We start from the raw sequence: 15,701 nt of genomic DNA on the forward strand, positions 1-15,701 counted from the left end.
GATTGACCCCTGATGCGCACAAACATTCACGGAAAACTCATCACTCAAATCTCCTCTTCTTTCTCCAATACCCACTAATAGTAGGTTCATAAATGTATGAACCTAAAGCTGGGGGTGGGAGGAACTGTACTTGGAAACTACTGAAAATGGAGTAGAGTGGACTTCAGTGGAAATAGTCTATCTACCTATTGCCAGATGCCTTAATCTGATAAGGGGTGGCCACAAACAAATTGCCTCCATGTTGCCCTGTCCCCCAGCATTTCACTACCCTGCTCCCAGCTCACACCTCCCTCTCTCATATGCCTCTCCACTCCATCTCTCCAGCTCATCATTGGCTTCCCCATCCCTCTCCCCCCCTCTAACTCACTCACGTACACTCTCCTCGTCAGTCTCTCTCTCTCTCCATCCTCTTCACACGGCCAAGCCACCTCAATGTGTTTCTCCTAACACTTCCCATCACATCCACATCCACACCACAATGCTCCTTCATTTCCTCTTTTGTCAGTGTCTCTCCATGTGACTCAACATGCTCCTCTTAAATAACTTATTTCCACTGCCCTCACTCTTGACTTCTGTCCCTCCAACAACGTCCGAGCTTCACTTCCATACGTTAGAGTTGGTATCACAATACCGTCATGCATTTATGTGGTGGGTGGGGGCGCTCACCATCCACACACTCAATGTAGTGCTGCTCTCGGGTGTCTGGCCTGTCCTCTCCTCCATCCTTCTTTCCTTCCATCTTCTTCTATCTTTCTTTCCTTCATTCTTTCCTCGTCCTTCTGCCTACGGGTGACTTTACACTCCCTCTTGCATCTTTCTTTCCTTCTTTCTTTCCTCTTCCTTCTGCCTGTGGGTGACTCTACACTGAGTGACAAGCCAAATGGTTTCCTGTACACCAGGAAACCATTTACTATGCAGGGTGGTAACCATATAACCAAATTTTGGCGCCTGGTGGTTTAGTGGGTAATTATTGTGCTCCAATAGGATTGAGCCTGTGAAGGTTTATATCCAAGGGGTCGTTCGGGTTTATTGCTCACGTAATGCCACTCAGGGATGAATGAGGTTGGTCACTCTCATCTTAAATGTCAGGACCAACTGCCTGGCCCCGGGCTCCTACACTCCTCATGGGGCGACGTAAGATTGGATGATGGATGGATGGATGAATAACTTTTTCACTTCCATGTTCACTTCCCTGTTCCTTATCACTGCTTTCAAAGAACCAGCAACCTTTCTTCCATGCTGTACCCTTTCAAGAACTTCACCCTCTAAATTTCCATCCTTACTCCTCACACTACCCAAGTACATAAATGCACTCACATTTTCCATTTCCTCCTCATCCAACCTCATTGTACATTCACTGACTTCATTTCTCTCGAAGACCATAACTTTACTCTTTCCTACAATTACCTTTAAATTCCATTTCATACACACTCTTCCAAACTCATTCATCATGCCTTGGTGCTCCCTTTTGTCTTCATTTAACAACATAGTATAATCTGCAAACAACAGTACAGGGAGTTTCCACACACTGCCCTCTCTCATTAGGGCCGTTCCAACATCCACTGCCCTACGTTATACCTCTTTTATAACCCCATCCACATACAGATTAAACGACAACGGAGACATGACACATCCCTGTTTCAATCCAACCTTCAAATAGAAAAACTCTGTTCACTGTCCACACACACTGCAGCCTTAGCACCCTCATACATACTCTTCACTGCATGCAATAAATTCCCATTTACTCCATATATTCTTAATACTTTCCACAATCCTTGTCTATCCACCCTTTCATATGTTTTCTCTAAATCCATGAAGGCCACAGAGAACTTCTTTCCCTTCTCTAGAATCTTTTCCACTAAAGACCTAAGAATGAATATCTGATCTACATGACCTCTTCCCTTCCTAGAACCTCCCTGTTCTCCAACCAATTCCTCTGTTATTTCCCTAACTCTGTCAATAAGTGTCCTACCATATAATTTTTTACACTAAGAAGACAAATGCCCCTGTGATTACCACACACTTCTTTTTCCCCTTTTCCTTTGTACAAGGGGAATATTTATACTTGACTTCCAATCCTCCCGGACTTTACCTTCCTCCCAGGCCAATCCGCACATGTTTCACATCTATTCTACTACTATTTCTCCTCCATGCTTCAGCATTTCACCACACACTTCATCAGTTCCTGGGGCTTTCCAGATTTTGACTTTCATCAATGCTTCCACAACTTCCATCCTACTGATTTTTTCCTCTCTTCTCACACCCCTCCTACTCCCAGCCATTCCCCAGCCACTTATACTCGCATTACTTTCAATCTCCATGTTCAACAATTTCTTACAGTGTTCTCTCTATCTGCTCACTTTTCTTCCTTCTCCACTAGTAATCTACCATTTTTATCTTTCATTTCCTGGCTAGCTTCTTTAACACCTGTCTAACTCTCTTTACCTCATTCCAAAACATTTTCTTACATTCCCTCCACTTTACACTCAATTTTCTTCCAAATTCCTTATCTACTTTCTTCTTACTATCTCTTCCTCTCTACATATAATTCTCTCTTCTGTCTCTCAATTTCCTTCACATCCCTGTTTCTCATCCACTCACTATATGCTTTCTTCTTTTGTGTCACAGCCTGTCTCACCTCTTCATTCCACTATGCTGTTCCTTGTACCCCCTTTTGTCTTCTCTTCTCTCCACACACCACCTCACATGCAGCGCAGATTTCTTCTGTGAATATCTTTCACGCACCTTCCACGTCCCCCATCTGGTTCAAGTCATATTTATCCAATCGCTCCTGCCCTTTTCTCTTATGTTCTGCCTTTTTTACATCCTCTTGAACCCTTTCCACCCTCCTTGTAAGAACTACTTCCTCCTGTCTTTCCCTTCTTCTATTCCTCCACTTCAATTCAACCTTGACTTTCACTACCACCAAGTGGAGGTCAGAAAGTCCACTCCCCCAACCTCTATATGCTCTTGCATCATCCACCCACTTAGTGTAGAGGTACTCTGTTTTAGGGTAGCTGCACACTGAGTGGCAGCCAAATGATTTCCTGTAAACCAGGAAATCATTTACAATGCCAGGTGGTAACCTTAAAGCTAACCAACATGTGTTCCCTACATGACAACAAGTGGGTTGGTGGAGGGCTAGTTCTCCTCCCCAGAAAAGAACTAACTAAAAGTACGAACATGAAGCCTCGGACTAGGACTGACCAACAAGTGACTACTAAGGACCAAACAAAGGAAATAGTCTATGAGAAATTAATAAAACTTAACTTTAGCCCCACGAACCCAGGTGACTTCCTTTACTATGAATTCTTGCTGCTACCAGATAATTTTATTCAGCTTAGAAAATGTCACTTTTACTGAAGAAATTTATTAAAGATATAACTAACCCCTTCAGTTTAAAAATGTCCTAAGCTAAATAAAACTGTCATGAGACGGCAAGAATAAATAAATGAAGATATCTCAGGGATCACAGTGGGTTAAATGTTGCATCCCACCATCAAACTGGGCCACTGATTGCAGTGGCATACAACTTACACTTGAGGACATTTGTGGACAAACCTGATACAATTCCTTTGTGACCCTGAAGTTCTGAAAGAAAACTGGATCATTCAGGCTGGCATCCAGATTGACCAATGGTGTTTCAGTTTTTATCATCTTCTGCCCTCGTTTTGCTCTCCGTGTGCTCTGAAGTCAAGGATTCAAATGTCTATATCTGATTTACTTCAGTTCAATGGGATATTGCAAAGGGTGACTACTGTATTGATTACTTCACTATGATGATATTATTATTCATTTTAGTTCTATATTCAGTCAGTTTCTTTTATTCTGCTTTGGAAAGACTTTCAGTTTTGGAGACGTATTTTGAACTTAAGTTAGATACAGTACTGGTATCTTATAAAGCTCTTTCCATACAAAAATTGAATAACACTGCATGAAGGTGGCAAGAATTAACCAAAACTATGTTCTTGCGCTGAAAGTATTAACAGAGGAAGAAGCTAGATATCATTTAAACTTTATGGTGACAAACAGGTTCCTCACCAATGCCTGACTATGATTACAGTGATCATTTTCATCTGGTAACTGGATGTATATTCTACGTTCGCCATTAGCTTGGCCTTTCTCCAGGGCCCACCGTAGCAGCATGGATTTCAGACGACGGGAGCCAATGGTGTGTTTATCCACCTGTCAGAGGTAAGAGAGAGTGGTGGTCAGTTATTAACAAAAGAAACATGTAGTATTGTTACATTTTTAAATGTGATACAGCTTCAAATCTGTACATACATGAGACCACAAAATCCACAAACATAATTTGAGTTAAAGATAGCACTGATAAAAAAATCAGTAATGTGAAAATTAATAAATTATGAGAAAAATAGGATCCTGTTATCTTTCCCTCAATGATAACTTTTACAATTCTACAAGCACTGTTCTACATAGAATAACCAGTGACTAGTTAAAAATCCATCAGCTAATGGAAAACTCAAAGGATGTAGATGCATACTGTACACTAAAGAAGTAATGGCTCATCTGTACGTGTTGAAACATCCACTGCATCAGTCTTTCATGTCAATAATTCAATTTCATATTCAACAGTGGATGGTAAATAATTCAACTCCTAATATTCATCACCCTAACTTTAGTTCCCACTGATGAACTGGATAGGCAAGATCCAAAAATAGAGCAGGAAAATATAAAAATAAGACTAGTACAACAGCTGCCTATTAAAATGGGCATCATATTCATTCACTCATCATTCATCTCCAAAATTCTTGGCTCCACATCACAGGCAAACCATTCAACTTTTATTTCTTAATATGCTTCATAACATCTATGGGAGAGACCATTCTGTCAACTCAGAGGTTAGGAAGATGAAGGAAAGTGGTGCAACCACTGTGATATGCATCTTCATACAAACCATAGCTACTTTATCCATCCATTTCTATCCCATGTCAGTTCTTTCCTCAATTTCCTTAACCTTGCTTAATCACACATTCACCCCCAAATCCAGCCATCTTTCTGGTGTTCATACTTCCTATCACTCTCAAAGTCACTCACATACATCCCTTGTTCATAGCCTTGTTCGTATCCAATTTGTCTTCTTTTGCCAAGGATGGGCCCAATGGAGCACCCAAAATATAGGCTGAGAGAGTTCTCAGCTTCACAGAGAAACAAAAAAACAATGCTTTCTTACAATGTTTACATACTAGTGAATCAAAAGCGACTGTACAGGGTGATTCAAAAGTCAGGAAACATTGGGAAAATCATTTATTTTTGTTATTATGTAAATACACTGAAAGTTTTATATCTTTAAATGTTCAAAATATTCACCGTGAACATCAAAACACTCTTGCAGACATGTCTCCCAGAATTTCAGCACTCGTCAATGAAAAAAGGGCTGACATTTGTGCGGTCCCATACACCACACCACACTATCACCTTGCTGGCCCCCTGCATTGTTGTTGGACGTAACCTGTGGGGATGTGTATCGCTCCAGTACCACCAGTTTTGTTTGTTTACTTCACCATTAACATAAAAGTCTGCCTCATCACTGAACAGGATGGATGAGGAGAAGTGATTAAAAATAAATGACTCTCCCTATGTGTCCTGAATTTTGAACCATCCTGTACTTTCAGCTAATATCAGGTTAATAAATATTCTGATGTATAACATTATTCACTTATGAAATTTCCTGCAAAAAGTCAGTGAAAAAGGGAAAGGGAGTCCAATGTCAGTATACTGTTGAGTAGCTTGATCAAGTTACTCTTGTTCTTTCCTTGAATTTAACAATGTACTGCAGTTGTCTGTGATATTTGGTTAGTGGTGACTGAAAATCCTACACCAAAATAAGTAAGATTCTGTTATGGTAAGACTACCAGCATCTGGTTCAGGGCGCACTTAGCAACAATCTCAATCATCAGCTCTACCAAACATTAAGGAAAACTGTACCTTATATTGAGGAAACTTAATGATGTCCTTCATCACAATTCTGGCAGGACAGTTAACTTTTTTGGAGACTGGCAGACGACGATCCTTAATCTTCAGTTTTTCTACCTTAGGGAAGAGACATGTAAAAAAAATGTATGATGATTAGTGAGCAACTTCAGGTACATAAATTACTTGCATACATTCCCCCATGTTTTTTTTTTTGGTACCTCAGATTTATCATTATAAATGGTTACTACAACAAACAGTGCATTATTCAGAATGCACAAATAATAACCACATGTAGGCAATAGTATATACGGAATACAGTCAAGTTAAATACGACACAGGTTCTAACTTTGTGTCTGGAAAACATGCAGTTCACTTATGGTACATAGTGGCAGATATTATGGAATATTCATACATACAAGTACTGAACAGAATAAAACATTGAAAAAATAATGATAAAAATCTTACATTTCTATTGGCATAGTGCTTCTGCTTTTGATACATATTTCTGTCAAAGCCATACTGACATTCAAGCAGCTTGCTCCCCAGTAGGATGTATGGTATTCCATCATACATGGGTGTGTAGTTTTCAGTTTTTATTTTCTGTTCATCTTGGTGCCACAATATCTTGTGTTTCTTTGCACACCAGTCTGAAAAGGTGAGAATAAGTGTGTTAGATACAGCATGAAAATTTCTCCACAAACAGATTTACATATCAAGGTACACCCTCACTGTGAATAATAACTGAGCTTCCTCAAAGGTTAGGGTAATACAGAATTAAATGCACGATGAACAGATGCAAGAAATACTGGTAAACAGGTCTCGTTTTGTTGCTTAACCCTGGTTTGCCTGACCAAACAGATCTGTCAACTGCAGATAGGCAACCACCTCTATGGGGCTGTCCCTCAAGTTCTCTATGTTGTTGCTGTTATGTCTGCATCTAAGTGTATCATGTGCTGTGCAGTGCTCCATTACGTGTCATGTCATGTGGGCCTGATCTACAAGAACAGCACATGTCATCTGTGACTGCACCCAACTCAGATCTAAGCTGGTAGATCAGCAGGGTTGGGTGGGGTCCTGATCTATACCTACTGTAGCTATGTTAACTTAATTAGCTGCATTTAATGAAGCCTCTGATGGATGGATGGATGGATGGAGGGGTTGAATCTGCCCTCTGTGTGAAGTGGGTGTGTAGGGGTTTATTCACTGTTAATGTAAGTGTCTGGAAGTGGGATGCTGTTGAGGAGGGTCTGGTTATGTCTGTGAGGGGATGAATTTTTGTGCTCAGTTGTAATGTGTGGTTCTGTCATGTAATGACAAAAGTGCTGTGTGTTGGCATAATCCACCACACAGAAATGTGTGTCTCTCTTGATATAAACCCTAACAGTGAAAACTTTTGCTTCAAACTGTAAATGGGCTACACAAGTAGTTATTGATGCAGCCAGTGATAATACATAGGGAACTGCTTGATATGGTCTGCATGGCTTTGTTGTGGGAAAGATGGGAACTCATGATTGGAAAGCAATGGATATCAGTTACCTGATTTACAGTACTGTTTGTAAAGTAGGAAGAGATTCCTTCTGTATCTCAAAGGTTGTCCCTGCAAGAGCTTTAAGTGCATTTAGTCTAGGATGTATCACCTCTTTAAGTCTTGTATTATGCACCTGAAGATGTGTACAGTGTCATATGTTACTCCAAGGATCCTGGTGGAAGGAGTATGTGGCACAGATAAATGCATAGTGTTAGGGATGTATTTGTACTCATGACTCACTGGTGATAAAAGAGTGGTGGCTGAGCAATTGTTAGCCTGTTATATGTAACCCATGCCTAAAGTGTATTAAGGCAGCTAGCTCTGTTGCAGGAAGCATGCTGTGTCTGCAATGCAGTGTGCAGTTATCATTGTAACATCATTTGCATATGAAGATATGAAGCAATGTTGTGGGCAGTTGTGGTGTGGTCCTGTTGTGCATGTATAAATTACAGATTGCAGGTAAAGGAACAGAGTCCTGAGACCCCATTAGGGAAGTTTCATGTTCATGATGACTTGCCTTAGAATGTCACATGTGCTCATCTGCCTGATAAGTAGTTGGCAAACAAGAGTTTTGTGTTGTTTTCCATGTTTTTGTAGTAGATTTTCATGACAGCCCTGCATTGGGGGCAGCATCAAAGGCTTTACTCACATCAATTGCTACAAGAAGTGTACTGTACATTGCATGGGACTCACTGAGTTGGTTTCATTGGATGCATGGTGTGTGAGGTTGGTTAGTACAGTGTTTGTGAAGAGTAATGTTCTGAAACCATGCCATGAGTGAGGAAGCAGAATATCAGGTATGACTGTTAGGAATTGGGCATTCAGTTATATCTTGTATGGTGTGCTGGGTGGTGTTGTGTGTCTGTATGAAGAAGGATTTGCTGTTTTTTTATATACTTAGTTTGATTATAGTAATGACTGTTCCATGTTTACAAATGTTTGGGATGCTAAAATGTGCATATGAGTACTTTAGTTGTCAATGTTTGTCAGGGCCTGGATGCCATGTGGTTCTCAATGTTTCAGGTGTAGATTGCTACTTTCATCTGATCTTATGCTTGCTGAGTTCTTTAATGTCTTTATAATTTTAAGTGTTTGTTCTGGAGTGAGAAGACTTGCATTGTGACTGAGTGGAAAGGACTGCCTATGGAGAGAGGACTGTTTTTGAGACTCGGTGCAACTTGGTGTGAATTGACTCATAATAGCATAATGGTTCACTAGTATGTTTCCTTGTTCTTTATATGAACGGATGGGTTCAACTTCGGACATGCCAAGTGTTTTATAAAGTGGAAAGGGATCTGTGAAGTGGCTGCGTGATGTTACAAAGGCCTTCCAGTTTTCTGCTTCAATGTTCTGAATTTGCTGTTTAACTGTTGAAGCCAAGTAATGGTGTCTCGCATGTGCATGAGAGGAGAGTCATGTTTGAGTGAGCTGCATGGTTTTATGAGGTGAGCAATCTCTGATGTAAAGTTTGGATTTCAGTGTCTTATGTTGCCTTGTGGAATGTGGTGCTTGTCTATATTAAGTAAGATGGAGTGTAATCCCATTTTATGCTCCTATCCATCCTTCCTACATGATCTGTACTCTTTAACAGCTCCTTCTTATACTGAATTTAGTTTCATCTGACACCTTAAACCAAGGCTGCTGGACTTCTTTCTTGTAAACTTATTTTCAGCTTATAAGCATATTTAGTTTCAGTAATAGGCTATGATAGATCAAGAAAACCACTGGCAAAGGCTCAATTATTTTTGACTCCTTGTTCTTATCAGGCTGGATCTTCCTCTCAATAGTCAAATAAATATACAGTAAATCTGTCTATTACTTGATAATCTGGTCAAAGCAAGTGCTTATGTTATAGGGTACAGTATGTATCTATCTATCTATCTATTGCCAGACGCCTCAATCCCGTTTGGGGTGGCCAGCTCCCCAACAAAAATTCTCTTTTCACCCATTATTCCTTTTTAACTCCCTCCTCATAACTTCCCAGACTTGAAGCCTATTCAAGGGCATCCTAGCAAAACATAGCTACAGTAACCTAACCTAGATCTAGCCAAGGTAGGCTATTAATCTGACGATGCGTAATTATTACCGCCTGGTGATGTTTTACCCTAGCAGAATAAAATGGTCTGGCATGAGCCAGAATAAACTATGGAAGACATACAGTACCCAGCATGATAGGGCTACCGTACTAAAGTTGTTCCTAACCCCTACAGTCTGGAAATATCTTACACCATGAATAAAATCATCTGGCATTAGTTGTGTTATGAGCCCATATTATAATTACAAATCATAATAGACAGATAGATGAACAGATAGATAGACAGACAGATAGAAGCAGCAAGTCAGATGATGAAAGGTATTGTGTCTGCGAGAATCGAGCAATGCTAAACATGCTTACACACTCTTAACTCAAGGAATGCTTTATAGGCACACGACAGCACCTCGTGACCATACACACACATACACACATACTCACACACAGGCTTCTAGAACATTCCAACAACAGTGTAACACAAGTGACACGACCTCTGCTACACCAGAATTTAGGAAGCAGAGCTGAGAAGGAGACAGGCCACAGAACTGGCAGGTTGTAGGGAGAAGGGCTTAGTTGTTCCTAACCCCTACAGTCTGGAAATATCTTACACTATGAATAAAATCATCTGGCATTAGTTGCATCCAGACACAAGTGAAACATACTGTACTATACATTAACTTATATCTCACATGCAGCAACAGGTCATCTCAGACAGAGTATGGTGTCTACGTGTGCTACCATGGCAACTACCCTACACTGCACTGCACCAGTGCAGATCCTCATTTACCACTCTACTTCATCATCACAATACACTAGCATTTTGCTCCACATCTTTGAACTTGATTACAGTAGGTACGCACAGTACGCGAGTACACAGTAGGCGAATCGCATAGTATGCAAGGACCTAATTTTTATCGAATTTTAGTGTATTTTTTAATAGTGAGCGAACTGAACTCGTAATAGACGAGACTGCAGCGAAGAGTGGCCCAAATCCGGGGTTACCCCAAGCACGCAACATTGCCACCCCAAGACACGACAACGGTTGCCTATGCTCCACCCAGCACCAGTCATGGAGAGTGGAGACTTGTCAATGATGGGAATCAGCCAAGTACTGTGTGCCCTAGATAAATTCAAGGAAGAATTCAAGGACATTGCACACTGTCAGTTGCAAGTGGAGGAAGTGATGACTTCACTGGACAGAACCTTCTGCTACTACACAGACAGGCACAACCAGGAGGTTAACAGAAGGAAGCAAACCCTCATCTTCCATTACCTGTGGCCTCAAGAAAATGAGGAATTATTCCCTTCAACATCAGAAGAGCCATTTCCTGGGGAGGATCAAGAGGATGATGCAATGTCTGAGGTGTCAGAAAAAGACTTTGAAGGGTTTATGAATGAATACAGTGCATTAGCTAGTGAAAATGTCAAAAGTGCTGGTGATGAGAGTGGTGGGGAAGGTGGTGTGTCGGGTGATGTGGCGGGTGGTGCAGGAGGTGCACGCTAGGTGCCTCACCCTGCCGCGGATCCCCTTCTCACGTTCATCAAGCCTGGTGTCCTTTTGGGTTAAGGTGAATAGCCATATTCTTGTTGGTTTAGTTAAGCCATATCCTTGATGTTTTAGTAACCTTGTTGGTTTACTTTATCTTAGGTAATATGTCTTAGACAGTTCCCCTGTACAGTACAATACTTAGGTCTGAAAGGAGCCTCAAGGGTTACTGATGAAAGGGGCTGCCACCCATATGTAAGTTTTCCCATGAGTTTATGTACTCACAGTGCCCTAAATCCTAGTACGTGACCTCCTCTGCTGCCCATAAACTCGCGTACTGTGTGTACCTACTGTACTCATCTATCTATCTATCTATCTATACCCCGATGCCCTAATCCCGCAAAGGGTGTCGCATACAAAACGCCTCCAAGTTGCTCTGTCACCCACCATTTCACTGCCCCCCCCACAACTCACTCCCCCCTCCCTCATATACCTCTCAACTCCATCCCTCCAACTGATCCTCGGTCTTACCCTCCCTCTCCCTCCCTCCACCTCACCTACATACACCTTCTTAGTCAGTCTTTAATTCTCCATTCTCTCCACATGTCCAAACCACCTCAGTGTATATCTCCTAATTTTCTCAACCACATCCACATCCACTCCACAAAGTTCCTTCACTTCATTCGTCAACAAGTCTCTCCATGTCACTCCACATGCTCCTCTCAAGTAACTCATTTCCACTGCTCTCACTCTTGACTTGTTCCCCTCTAGCAAGGTCCATGCCTCGCTTCATACGTCAGGGTAGGGATCACAATACTGTCATCCAGCGATTTCTTAACGTCCATACTCACCTCCCTATTTCTCATCACTGCTTTCAGTGAACCAACAACCTCCTTCCCTGCCATACCCTTTCAAGCACTTCATCTTCAAAAGTTCCATCCTTAGTCATCACACTATCCAAGTACTGTACTTGAATGCACTCACATTCTCCATATCCTCACCATCCAACCTCACTGTGCATTCTGTGATTTCATTCCTCTCAAACACCATAACTTTACTCTTGTTTACATCAACTTTCAGCTTCCTTCTTCTACACACTGTCCTAAATTCATTCACCAAACCTTGCAACTCCCATTCATCTTCACTCAACAATACTGTATCATCAGCAAACAGCAACACCGGAATCTTCCACATCTCAACTTCATTCATTAGAGCCACCCCCACATCCACTGCCCTACCTTGCACCTCCCTTACAACCCCATCCATGTATATATTAAACAGCCACGGAGACATGACACATCCCTGCTTCAGTCACACACTGAGATCAAAGAACTCACTCAGTTCACCATTCACTCGCATCGTAGCCCTAGCTCCTTCGTACATACTCTTCACAGCACTCAACAATTTCCCCTCCACTTCATATATTCTTAATACCTTCCACATACCTTGCCTATCTATTCTGTCATAAGCTTTCTCCAAGTCCATGAAGGCAGCATACATTTTCTTTCCCTTCTCTAGATACTTCTCCACTAAACATCTTAGAACAAATATCTGATCTACACACCAATTTCCCTTCCTAAATCCCCCTTGTTCTCCAAATAGCTCCTCTGTCATATGCCTAACCCTATCAATGAGTATTCTACCATATATTTTTCCAGTCACACTAAGAAGGCAAATACCCCTATGGTTACTACAGACTTCTCTCTCCCCTTTTCCTTTGCATAAAGGAACAATTATTCCTGATTTTCAGTCCTCTGGAACCCTTCCCTCTTCCCAAGCCAATCTATACAACTTCCATATCCACTCCACAACAATCTCACCCCCATACTTCAGCATTTCACCACACACTCCATCAATTCCTGGGGCCTTTCCCATCTTGATCTTCTTCATTGCTTCCACTATTTCTGCTCTACTGATCTCTTCCTCCCTCTTCTCATCTCTTCTTCTTCTAGCCATTCCCCAACCACTTATACTCGCACTTCTCTCACTCTCTACATTCGACAAATCCTCAAAGTGCTCCTTCCATCTCCTCAATTTCTCTCTCTTCTCCACCAACAATTTATTATTCCCATCTTTCACTCCCCTGCTATTTCCCCTTTCACCCTGTCTTACTTTCTTTACCTCCTTCCAAAACAATTTCATACTCTCCCTCCATTTTACACTCAGATTCCTCCCAAACTCTTCATCCTCTTTCTTCTTACTCATGATGGCATAATAAAATATCGCATAAAATAAGACAGAAACCTGGCACAACACTCTGTGACTGTGAGAATAATTCTGATTACTAGCATGAGTATGATAATAATGATGGCAAAATTTTGCAGCAGGACTAATGCACAACACAGCCATGCTCTCAGCCTGGCCAGTGTGATTAGCTCGCAAGCTACAATGGCAACCATGAGATACAACTTAAATTACACAAAGAGCAAGTCTACAGGTTCACAATGATCCTCATGAATTATCAGTCACAGTGCTCTGGCACTGACATTGAATCTGATGCATTTTGTATGCCAGAAAATTATTATACAGTACAGTACATTACTTTTTAGTATTACAGTTTTTTGTGTCCAAGTCTGGGCATAAATGCAGCAATTCCTTTCTTAGGTCCCAGCAGTCCTCCTATGTGCCACATAATTGTGGATGTCAATACTTTGGTGCTGCTGCCCACCACTCATACTGAATATATGCAGGGGCTGTTTCATTAGCGTTGGTATAATGGCATTAGTAATGGGGAGAAGGGGATTAAGATATGGTAGTGGGCTGTGTGAAAGATCAGAAAAGTCTTAAAAAAAAAAAAAATTCAAACTGCTCCATTTCTCACCCTGGGATTAAACTCATGTCTTTTAAAGCTGCAGCAGCAGCCAACTTCTGGTGGAGGGTGAAGGCACCCACCATCCTCTCACTTGATACCCTGTATAATGCTGCCTTCAGGTGACTCTATACTGAGCTACATGCCAAAGTGTTTATTAGAAGTGAGGAAACCCTTTACTACACTGGATGATGACCACAAAACCAAATGACGCCTGTAGATCTAGTGGGCTGAGGTGCTCAAACCAGTGTTTTACATACATGCGGTGGTTAGGGTTCACTGCACACATAAGGACATTCAGGGAGAAGTGATGCTGCTTACCTCCACCTTAAAAGCTGGGGCTGAGTAGTCTAGTCCCAGACCCTATGCTTCTGATGGGGTAGAATAGGACTGAATGATGCACGGATGGAGACAACTTCTTTAAACACTCAACCACCATCTGTCATGCTGTGTTACTGTAAAATGTTTTATGGCAATGCAAATTATGGGTGATGACTGCACTGAGATGTTCCTGTAAGTGATACAGGGAGTGTTGTGAAAGTATGGTACCGGTAAGCATTAATACTGGAAGGGAGAGGATCTCCAACAACACAGTAGAAGATCTGAGTATACAGTACCATACAACTGATGTGTGAGATAAGTAAAATGAGTCATAGCAAGGGAAAAATACACTATTGGTATATACTGTATGTGTGTAGCTATTTAGTGTAGCTCTCATCTTGCACATATCTGACATGGACAGGAAGCTCTACTATACACATCCAAGTTGTGTTTATGGATCCTGAATGACAACTTATCCATAAGGGCATGAAACACCACTCTCTGTCCCTTGAGAAGTATCCAGTCCCCAACCAAGCCTCACCCATGGGTATGGGTGGAAGGCTTTTGGAATGAAGGACAAGAAATGGGTAAATTTTTCCCTTTACAGCAAACTCAAGCTGGGAAAACCAACAGACACAGATTATTCTATTTATGATTCTAAGCAAATTCTTTTTTAAAATATCCCATGAAAAATAACAGTTTCTGCCACACTAAACTAGCATCTTTACACAGGGTAGGTATGGCAGCCTCCAATTTTTCCAGGAATGAATAAAAAATCCAACTAATCATACTAAAAATCATTAGAAATGCCATGTTTTGGCATTAATCCAACCTAAACCCAGGTTACTTACCCTTAACCCATTGAGATTCCGATGACGTGTTTTCACATAATTTCAAATCCAACCTCAGAGATTCCGATGACGCATTTATGAGTCACTTTAAGCTACTTTAGTAAAATATCCACCAAAAATCACGTTTACATGTTATAATAAAGAGACGAGCATGACGTCACGGAATGCTTGCTCTATGCATGGCAGGTACTACGCTGCTAGTATGGCTCATGGCTGTGTCTCTTTATTACTTTATTCTTGGTGAATATTTTTTTACAGCAAGGTTTAAAACTTTTGGTTTTTGCCTGACTTCAACTCGTCTTTTTGACTTTTTATTTTCTTTGTTTTCCTTTTTAGAACATAGTACAATAAAGTACAACTATTCAGCTTTAAAATGACACCAAAACCAGCATTCTATCATGGAAAAGATATTTACACAGACTGATAAAAGAAAACGATCGCTAAGCAAATATGTGGCTGAGAATCACATAAAATTGTGCATCTTTTTTCATTTGCTTTACCACACAGTGATATGTATAAACAGCCATAAACTATATACTGTATCAATGTAAAGGAAATTTATTGTAGTTTTGCATGGTTTAAACCAGATTTAAAAATCTATCTATCTATCTATCTATAGCCCGACGCCCTAATCCCGCAAAGGGTGGCCGCAGACAAAACGCCTCCAAGTCACTCTATCACCCACCAATTGACTCCCTTCCCCCCAACTCACCCCCCCCTCCCTCATATACCTCTCA

The 15,701-nt window shown here is 41.1% G+C and overlaps 1 protein-coding gene across 1 annotated transcript in view; it reads right to left on the minus strand.

Moving 5' to 3' along the window:
• Positions 1-15,701, minus strand: part of LOC145394151 (uncharacterized) — a 64,128-nt gene that overhangs the window by 38,511 nt on the left and 9,916 nt on the right. The window contains exons 2-5 of the mRNA XM_080268131.1: positions 6,403-6,584; positions 5,950-6,054; positions 4,042-4,185; positions 3,562-3,687 (exon numbers count right to left, since the gene is read on the minus strand). Coding sequence (XP_080124257.1) covers positions 3,562-3,687; positions 4,042-4,185; positions 5,950-6,054; positions 6,403-6,584 — 557 coding nt within the window. The remainder of the gene's footprint in view (positions 1-3,561; positions 3,688-4,041; positions 4,186-5,949; positions 6,055-6,402; positions 6,585-15,701) is intronic.

Source organism: Coenobita brevimanus, chromosome 26 (assembly GCF_032717465.1).
Source record: "Coenobita brevimanus isolate Jiangsu-jjx chromosome 26, ASM3271746v2, whole genome shotgun sequence".
In the NCBI taxonomy this organism is placed as follows: Eukaryota; Metazoa; Arthropoda; class Malacostraca; order Decapoda; family Coenobitidae; genus Coenobita; species Coenobita brevimanus.